Source organism: Erpetoichthys calabaricus, chromosome 12, assembly GCF_900747795.2.
Source record: "Erpetoichthys calabaricus chromosome 12, fErpCal1.3, whole genome shotgun sequence".
Classification (NCBI taxonomy): domain Eukaryota; kingdom Metazoa; phylum Chordata; class Cladistia; order Polypteriformes; family Polypteridae; genus Erpetoichthys; species Erpetoichthys calabaricus.
Window position 1 is genome coordinate 87,555,543 of NC_041405.2, and position 10,707 is coordinate 87,566,249.

The 10,707-nt window shown below is 40.4% G+C and overlaps 1 protein-coding gene across 3 annotated transcripts in view; it reads right to left on the reverse strand.

Moving 5' to 3' along the window:
• mcf2a (MCF.2 cell line derived transforming sequence a) overlaps positions 1-5,387 on the reverse strand; it is a 165,348-nt gene extending 159,961 nt beyond the window's left edge. For 2 of the 3 annotated variants that reach the window (XM_051935223.1, XM_028815810.2), the window contains exon 1: positions 4,474-5,386. In XM_051935223.1, the coding sequence (XP_051791183.1) occupies positions 4,474-4,576 (103 nt within the window). In that variant the 5' untranslated portion in view covers positions 4,577-5,386. Of the gene's footprint in view, positions 1-4,473 lie in introns of all 3 variants that reach the window. The other variant, XM_051935224.1, reaches the window with a different exon arrangement.
• Between the last annotated feature and the right edge of the window lie 5,320 nt (positions 5,388-10,707).

Sequence of the window (10,707 nt, forward strand, 5' to 3'; positions counted from 1 at the left end):
CCTCTACAGACATATAATTTATAATAGATAATACATCTACACAAGAGCATTTATTTTAGCTTGGACTATTTTGTAGATATTAAATGTTCAAATTCTTTTATAGGAATAATATATGTTCCTCTGAGTTCAAGATCAATGAAAATCTCCGTGCCAAGAACTATTAGGCATCTACCCAGCATTTTTAAATGCCCAGTAATATGAGAAAGGAAGTGAATGCTAAAGAAATAAAAGCCGCACAGGACTACTGCCATTAAGGGGTTTGTCACTGACCTCACTTTGAACGAACAACTGGAAGTCTGGCTGTTTAGATGTTGTAAAGGCACTAAGACAGCAGACCCCTTTATTCAAATAAATGCCTTGCCACTACACAACAGATATGCACAGATGTGTGTCAGGCGAGTGCATTGTAAATATAGGAGATTTAAAACTATTTCACTTTCTTTCTGTTTAAAGTGTTCCAGTCTCATCCTTTGCTTCACAGCTCTTGCATTCTGGGTTTAAAATCCTGGGCCACCCTATGAAGTTTGTATAGGTTTGGTTAACTGGTGAAATGGCAGACATCCTATCCAAAGTTGGTTTCTGCCTTTCACCAAGTGTTACTAAAACAGAGTCCTTTTTCACTTATTGCCAAGTGTGACTTTATTTCCTATATGTTATACTCCTCCACTTCTTACTGACAGCATTAATCTTGAAGGACACTATATTAAAAAAGTAACTAATTCCATTTCACTGGGTATCATCACATGGTCACAACAGTGGACTTGTGTTGTTTCATTAACATGCTTGCTTCTTCATGCCTGAATGGCACTGAAGTTTTGATGAATGGTCACTTTAGTCACTGGTATTATTTGGCACTGTTCAGCTTTTTATTAGATCCAACTTCAAAGAATGAATGGCACTTTCATGAATGTAAAAAATGTATGAATGTATGTATAACACACTGTAAGATAGAAACATTTGCATATGGCGTAAGGAAAAATAGCTGGCAAGGAAAAATAAAGTGCATGTCTCATGCCAATAATCCAGCCCTTCTCAGACTGCAAATAATATTAATCACAATCATATTCCAGTGCACATTCAATTACTGCAAGGCAACAACCTTTAGCATCACCATCCAGGAAGGAGATAAAGGGAAGACAACAAGGAAGTGGGTCGCTGTGAGCTAAAACAGAACACCCAGACAGCTTTTCTGAATTTAGGATTAAAAGCACAGGAGGGCTAACCTAGCAACGCAGTCAGGATTTGCAGGGCACACCATTAAAACACCATCATGGTGACTATCATAGGAAGATAATGCCAATGTTTTCAGGCACAATAAAGCTTTTCGTATCACTACAAACAGAATCCTCACTTCTAATGCACACCGACAGTAAGGTGCAATTCAATGAAATTATCCTGTAAAGTAACACACAGTTATAAATGTACTACTGATAAAATTAATTATTGAGTCGGTACAAGAGTCAGAGTAATGAGTCCTAGCAATGCTTGAGAAACCATAGTGCCACAAAAGATCATGCTTATGAGAACCATGGAGGCCCTTTACAAATTGATGAACTGACATGAAAATTCTGCACATCGCTGCCAGTTCAATCCCTGCCACTAGCTCATGTTGTGAATCTATATGGCTCGATACAACTTGAAAAATATAAGTGTAAACAAACTACTGCTGTGTTTTTGCCAAGCTCTAGTGGTGTGCACTATAGAAAGATGCCTCGAGCAGGGAAAGATGCTATATAAATAAAATGTATTATTATTATTACTATTAATTGCTCATGAGTGACTTTGATTTGAATCAGAACATGTGAGGGTGCTACCTCTTCCAAGGGCCTTGTATGCTGTGCCAGTGAGAGAAGCCTCTGATAAAAAGCAGGTATGGAAACTGGATGAATAAATGTTTGCTTTTGTTTGTCACACCTCAGTGTAGGTCAGCCTTGTGAAAAGCTGAGATGATTATCTTTTGATGTCTTTCATTATGTGACTTAAGATGCCACTTGATGTGAAAAATGTCGCATAAAACAATGACTAAGAAACTTTCAGCAATAGCAGTAATAATTGGACAGCAAGCGGGCACAATGACTAGCACTGCTATTGCACAGCTACAGGGACCTCGGTCCACTTGCCAAGCATGACACTGTCAGTGTACAGTTGGCATGCCTTCCATGTGTCCAATTATTTTTGGCTGTCTAGTTTGGTGGTTCCCAAGTTCAGTCTTGGCATACTACTGTGGCTACAGGCTTTCATTCCAACCAGTTTCATAAGTCAGTCGGTCACTCTTACATCTAATTGCTTAGCTGGCCTTTTTCCTTTTCTTATTCTGCATTCATAAAAGTGCTCTAGTATGATATCTCCATTGAGAAGAAATTTAGAAAGGTGTTTTTTGTCATACTTTTAAACACTTTATCATTTTAATTTGACTTTGTTTCTGTGGGGTTTGCTCCAAACATTTTATCCAAATACTGACAATTAGAAATAAGCAGTGCAGAGACAATTGCAAATGGAACTGAATGTTATATCAGTGCTGCTACTTCAATGTTACATTCGTCTGTGTGCTAATCAGTAAAAGGCTTAACTAAGTGGTCCTCAAGTTCAGTCCTGCGGACCACCTTACCTGAAGGTGCTCATCCCAACCACCTTGTTCTTCTAACTGGACTCCTCCCTTTACTAAATAATCTGTTATGTCCCAGTTTATGCCAATTTTTGTGTCAATCCAGAAATGATAAAATCTGTTTATCAGAATGTAACAAAGGTTCTGAGCTTTTTTATTTTCTGGTCATTTAAGCCTTTACTTATTAATTAGCTTGCAAGTGTATTTTATACTGAAGTAGCTGCTTTCCTTTAATATTCAGTATCATTTACACATGTGTCTCTACTGCTCCTCACTTTGAGTACATAAATAGAATGTAGAGAGTAAAAACACAGGAAAAAATGAATTAAAAAGAATATGGCAAAAGAAAAATAATATTTTAAAATACGAAATAATACAAATATCAGAATTTTGGTTGCATGTACATATATTAGCACATTCTTAAAGATGTAAAATATGAGAAGAAAACAACTAGAAAACAACTCAATGTTATGAGTCCCCACCGTTCAACTCACCTTGATGTCTAGATATGTAAGATGTTGAGTTAAACCAATGAGAATCTTTCAAAAATTTCAAAAATAAGCATGTGGGCTATCGTTTTTGACTAGTTCAAGGTGATTACGAATATGACTGTATTTCTGATCTAGCCCTCTATGGACCTTTACCGGAGGTGTAAAATGACAAATTTTTATTACATTCAAGGATATTTAGAGTTAAAACATTTAAACCTATTTGAATATTTCAAATATATGATGCAATTACTCTTGTTTATTGTGTACTTCTGCCTCATGAAGTAAACTGTACATTTCTTATAAAAGCCCTGAATTAGGGCAGCTCACACTAATTCAGACTTTTTAAACAATAAGATCATTTAGAAATTAAGACCAAACCATTTATTTGAGAAACTGATTGGAATGAAAACTTGCTGTCACAGTGGCACCCTAGGACTGAACTTGAGAACCCCTAATATTGTTCCATTTCAAAAAGTGTAGATTAATTTGAGACAGTATGAGAGGTTGAATGTTTGTCTATGTCCTGTTCTTTCCTGACTTTGTGCCTGCCATTCGCCTGATGCTGTTAGGTTTGTTTCGAGCACCCACGAATCCTGAAATGGAATAAGCCGGTTGTGAATGAATAAATAATTAAGGATATTAAGTGTAATTGTGATGGAGAAAATATTGGGATTACAAAATGTATAAAATGACTAATATTACAAAATATTGGATTTAATAACTAAATTTGCCCGCTGTACTGCACACCACACCGACGACTTCTTTTAAAAACATTTATCCACCTCTTACTACGCATGTCTCTGCCAAAACTGCCGTGTCACCTGGTCAAGGCCTGACTTTCAGATCAATTCAATTTTCACATATTTCATAAAGGACTACCTTCATCGTCAAACTGTGCGCGGCACGAGAGAGCCCGCTGAAGAAGTTGCAGATGCTGAACTTGACACGAACAAGGCGACTGCAAGGACGCTTCAGCATTCCGGCTCCGAGCGTAACTGAGGATTACTCGCCTGTGTTTATGTGTGTGTGTGTGTGTGTGCGCTGGGAGGCAGGAACTGAGCCACTTCTCGTATATTGAGGATTATAAATGGGCATGCAAGGGAAAATGTCACAAGCTTTTCATAAAGTAGAGAAAAGACGTGAACGGAAACTCCAGAAGGTCCAGCCTTAGTCACTGGCACTGCAGAGCAGCGGCCGGCAGGGCTCAAGCGCCGTCCCGACGCAGCCACTGGCACCGCGCCGACTGTACTTCAAAAGCTTAAGGGGTAGAGGGACGGGGTTCTTCTCGACTCTGAAGAGCATCTCCTGTAAAATGTATGCTAGAGTAGCAACAGGCATGGAACGGCAAGGGTCGGTGAGGGGGTCAAGGGTACTCACTCTGCAGCGTCGATTCCAGTTGCGAGCCGGCCTTTAGCAAGCCGTAGTAACTCTCCATTTCTGTCTCCGATATCCGCAGGTGCTCCTGAGGCGATGTCCCCATGTCAAGTTCGGTTGCATGGGCTTCAGTTCATTTCTCACATGTTTGTCAGTTCAGGGCGACCTCACGTTAAGTTGGAGCGTTGACAAAGGATGCAGAGACACTCCGAAGTCACCTTGACTAAATGCATAAAACAAAGTTCGAAGCTGGATACCGGGAGGTAGCAATTTATACATTGGAGAGATGGCAAGAAAGCCACCTGGCAGGGCAAACTCCTTCAGCCGCTCCTCCCATATGAAGCGTCCGCCGATCGATATAAGTAGGCGTCCTGCCACTCTTCGGACCGTTTTTCTCCTTTTCTCTCCAGTGAGTCAGCTTTCAGGCGCAGGCTTCTGAAACCTGGCCAATTTCTCTGCAGACTTGGAGATTTTAATTAGGCTAACGTCGTGCATCCTCTGCAACCTTTGAGCGCTGAAGGAGAGAGTGTGATGTAGTGTGGAGAGCCCAGCCCGGGGTATCCGTGACGAGCTTCAGCATCTCCAAGCCACACTGAAGCCTCGACTTGTGCGCGCCTCTCACGGCACCTGCGCTCCCGCCTTGATATCCGAGACGAGTTTGTGCCCCGCGCTCACTCACTCTCTCGCTCGCTCATTCTATTCCTCGCTCTCTCTCTCTCACACACACACAAACTCGTTTGTTCCTCACAAAAACACCGCAGCCCACACGCCCAGCTGCCGTCACTGTGACTTTTGGCTCTGGCGAGGCCCCCGTGGAGAGCCTCCCGGCGATCGGCTGGCTGCGCGGCTTCTGCCTGTCATCTGGCAAGAGTCACACTGGAGACAGACGGGACGGTTTATACACCAGAAGAACTGCGCAGATGTAAGGGGTAAGTACGGGGTAAGCAAATCAACCCTTCATGAGAGCGGACCTGCCACCCTTGCCCAGCCGTGAGCACACGCAAAAGAATGCCAAGTTTATGCACAACATGGAGGGTACACAATAATGGGCACCGTCTCTTATCCAAAACAGGTTAAAAGGTGTGACTAGATAAGCAATCATGCTAATGAAAAAACTCAGCAAACGATTTCTTCAATATTGTTAAAGTGTAAAATGTCTGAATTAACGTAAGTGGCCCTAATTCGCGCTGTTCATAAGAAATGTATTGATTTACTTCATGAGGTAGAGGTGAATAATAAACGAGAATGATGGCATCACCTATTTAAAATATTAAAACATGTGCTTCATTTTAAATGTTTAAAGTCGTAACATACTGGATTGTAATAGAAATCTGTCATTTTCACCCTCCAATGGTGGTCAACAGAGGGCTAGATCCTTAGGAAAGGATGAAAAATGGCATCATATTAGCAATCACTGACCTTGAAATAGTATAAGATGATACCCCACATGCTTGTGTCTGACATACATGAGCACTGAGATGAGTGGCAGGACAAAGACAGGTGGCTTTTTCAAAGATTAGTATGTTGGTTATTGCTGACTTTCATTGATCATTTGGGGATGGGGAAAATTACAATGATATGAAATCCTCCCTTCATACACCCCTCCCAATTTTTTTTAGAAATTCCTCTATTTTGTATTTTTGTCCCCCTATAATTCCCCTTTGAAACCATTTCCTCAATTTTTCCCCTATGGCGTTGATTTTCTCTCAACAGTGGGGCAGTTAACTCTTTCCCTAGCAACCCTGAACAGAGAACACATTTTTTCATGCTTACGTTGCTCATCTGTATGAGGTGGCCTCCACTCCACATGGACACGACTGCTCTATGCCTACTACCACTCATTTAACTGTATGTCTCAAAACTCCTATGTAAATTTGCAAAGCACATGGTTGCAAACACTGCTGTCATTTAACCAAATTTTGTATTTCATTGCATCTTACATACCAGTGCTGTAACGAGCTACACAAAGCAATAGACACGAGAGTACAAGAGCCATATTGTGTGAACTATACATAATAGATAATGAAGGCAGTAAAACTGAAAAGGAGTAAAAGAAAAATAAAGTATGTCACCAACAGTATCCTTATATCTGGTCCCAGTGGTAAATTAAATATTAACCAACATGTCTCTTGTGAATCTAAAAATCTTAATTACTACATTTCTTGTAGGAAGTGCCCAGCCATCTATATAAATGAAATAGGAAGATGGCTAGCAGACAGTTTCAGGAAGTGCATTTGGGCCATTAAGATGAAAGACCTTACAAAGCCTGTTGTAGAACACTTCACATTCCTTTTCCTTGATGATAGCAACACTGATTTCTCAGTTTGTGTTCTTTCACAGGGCTTCAAGTACACTTTCAAAGAAAAACAAAAAAAGCAAAACTCATTCTCACACTGGGATCACAGATCTCCAGGTCCTAATGACCAATTAACCTTTTAATCTCTCCGTTGGTCTTCTCTGATAGCAGGTTTTTCATACCTGCTCTCACCTTTTCTCATTTGCTCTGCCCTGGGTTTGTTCCCTCCTTCCTGTCTTGTATATGTTATCCACTCTTTCATTTTCAGTTGCACATCTGATGAGAGCATACAGCCAAAACATTGTGTTTTTACCTTCTTTCCTTTTCATTGTGGAAATAACGTTTTTTCTTTGAAAACTACTGTATGTCAAAAGAGAAACCTTATAAGAACCATGGCAGTGGAATGAGGCACCCCACCATGCCACTGCAGTATTATGCTAAAGCATATAGCATGTCAGCACTCTCCAGTGTTCAAATAACTGTCATATCTGACAGTTATGAGAACGTAAGAAATTTGACAAACATGAGAAAACCATTCGGGCTTGTTTGTTTAGCTAATAACTAAGCTGCCCCGATATCTCATCTGGATTCTTCTTAGAGAGTTTTAAGGTTTTTGCTTCAACTACCTGGCTTGGTAGTTTGTTTCAGATTCCTGCAATGCTTTGAGCAAAAAAAGTGCTTCCTGGCTTCACTTTTAAATGCACTAATCCTTAGGTGTCCTTGAGAATGTGATTTTACCATTAAGTTGAAAGAATTCTCTGGATCAACTTTCTACCATCAGAGTAGGACATGTCCTTAAATTCTGGGATGCAACTGGTTGCTCTCCTTTGTACAGCTTCAAGTGCTGATAGGTCTTTTTTGTAGTGTGATTACCGGAACTGTACACAATACTCCAGATGTGGCCTCACTAGTGTATTATAAAGTCTGAGCATAACATTCATTGATATATGACGATATAACCTTTCATTTGCCTTCTTAATAGCTTAAGAGCTTAAATTATCAGAATGTTGTGTTAACATAAATCCCTAGATCCTTTTCAGGTGTTGCTTCCTTTATAATTGTCCACGTGTAGCATGTTGCACTTTTCTACATTAAACTACATTTTCCAGGTGTTTGACAGGTTCAGAAGGTTGTCCAGCTCTTCTTGAATTGTTTTTGCTAGCTCCTCAGTGTCTGCCTTTCCTCCAATTTTAGGATCATCTGTGAATTTCACAAGTTTACTAATTAACAAAATCAATATCATAAATATAAATCAGAAGAAGTAATGGCCCCAGGATAGACCCCTGATAGACCACTGATGACCTCACTCAACTTCAAGCATTCTCCTATTTATCAACACTCTTCGTCTCCTGCCAGTAAACCAATTTGAGATCCAGTTATGTAGGTTACCTCTGATGCCTACAGCTTCTAGTTTCAGAATTAATCTTTGGTGTGGGACTGAATCAAAGGTATTTTAAAAGTCTTAAGTAAATGATCTTATACAGTATGTTTAGCATTTGTCAACTATTGTCAACTAATTTAAAAACATTGGTTTGGCAAGATCTACTTCTCGTAAACCCATACTGGCTGTTACCTAGTATATTATTTTCATATAGGTACTTGTCACCTCAGAGTTGGCCAAGGAGATGTAAATACTGTAAATGACAGTAAGACCTGAAGAGGGTGCTGGGCATGTGGAATGAGAAGAAAAAGATTCCAAGTGTTTCATATTGTCGAGTTCTGTCTGTTTTGTGTTGTCCAGCAAGTCTTGAAGGAAAGTTTCAGTTTGCTTTTTAGAAGTAGAAACTCTTCTGTCTGGATGAGATCCCAGGATTGGTTCACTACTCAAAATAAAGACGGACTGAGCAGCCCACTCATGTTTATTCTTATTACCAGCATGTCTCCACATGACCCCAGATAAATCCTAATCAGAAGACACTACTGAGCTGTTCTTGTGTTCCTGGCTAGTGACCAAAACTCAATGAGCACCCAGAATACTGGCATACAGTCAATATATACAGCTGGATCAGCGCTTTCAACAAACTGACTTAGGCTATGAAGCTGGAATTAGTACTTCATCAGAAAAAAATGGCCACAGGGGCAAAAAATGTTAAGAAAATAAAAATTGAATGATTCCCTGCACAAGCAAACACTTTCTAGTGCCATCACACTAGATACACAGTTATGGCTGAACTGATAAAGACTCAACGTTTATGAATATGCTTTGGCAGAGTACAATGACATTAGAGAGACTAGGCAGCATGTTTGTTTATTCTGAACTCTCCTTGTTAAACCTCCAGATCTGTGGAGTCTGCAGCAGGCTCTTGTGGAGCAGGGCTGTTTATAGTAGTAGAGGACAGGAAAGGCAGGAGAACAACATGTCAACAGGAGGGGTTGCTCTTATAGTGATCCTCATACAAAGAAATGCAGTAAGAAAGCCACAGTATAGAATATGTTACATTTATTCAACTGCAAGACACAGTAGGAAGTGATGGTCAAAGGGAGAACACAAAGAATGAGTATATAAAAGGAGATAAAAGCCTGCTGACTCTCTGGTCCTTCTTACATTGGTCCTGAATCCTATTGCTGTCAAAAACCCTTCTGTCTCTCTCATGTAGTCTTTAGCCTGGCATCTCTTTGTCTCACCCATGAACCCTTGTCCATCTCATCACATTATTGTAAACTTAGCATGCTGTTGGTCATGAGGTAACTTTACAGCAGTGTTTCTCAACCTTTCTGGTGTCATTACCCAGGTTTTCTAATGTAAGTGTCTTCGCAACACACCAAGGAGGCAGGGTGTTCCCACTTAGTGAATTGATCATGATTGTTAGTGCACACGTCCCCTTTGTATTGAGCACAAGAAGGATGATCATTGTGATCATTGGAGAACTAACCCATTCACGATCTACTCAAATTATAAAGAATAGCAACTTATATCCCACCAGTGGCAGCCTGCGACCCCCCCAGTGGTCAAGAAACACTTTTTAGATCCCCTGCTGATGGAACTTCCAGGAATGGCCCAGAATTACTTACAGTAGCAGTGGCTGGGTTACAGAAGTATAGAGCCTCCCAAAGAGCTTTAAAGGGCCAGGTTGGTAAGGCAGCCTTTGGGCTCAGTTACTTAAAAAGGCACACAATCAAGCTCCTTCTCCTTTCCTTCTTATCTAACAGGCTGAATGACAAACAATGGATTTCTACCTTTCTTAACTTTTAAAATGGCAAACCCGGTCCAGCCTATGTGTGGACCTAGGACCATGCTGCCTTCTATCATCTTTGTGCCAACCTTTTGAATGCTGTTCCTCTTTCAGCCAGAGTGGTCAGATGTCCTCGGCACCAGCTAGATTATCTGCTGTCTAGTGCCTTGGTTTATTACCACACAGTCCTCTGAGATCGCACTGCTCTGTTTCACTGATGTCCCTGTATAGGCCTTCTGGGGCTTTAAAAACACATTTAAGGTAAACTGACCCTGGCAGTGCCTATCTTCTTGCATTGGGATGAGGATGAATTTGGCCACAGTGGGTGCCAGTTTTCCTTTTCTTCTCTGGCCTTTGCTGTCTTTGACATATAGCTGTTCTTACTTCCTCTGGCAGCTTATCACTAACACTAAGGAAAGAGGGGTCTTCTCATTCTGTGTGAAAGCACTAAGAGTTCAGTTGTTCCATCGAAAAAGAAGAAGAATGAAAAGTGAGTGAATGCAAAAGAGGCCGTCATTATAACACCAGAGATGAAGCTGCTGTTTCTGTACAGCACTTACATCCTGGTTCAACAATAACATTTATTGTTATTGCATATTTTCATAGACAGGCTGTATCTCAAACTGCTTTACAAGATGTCAGGTGGTGGTGGCATTACAGAAAAAGCAGAAAAGAAAGCACAGAAAAATAGAGATTAATAATGATTGCAAGTCCATGATGATAATTCTATGCATGTAGCCAGTAGGACTAAAATGTAGCTACAAAAAG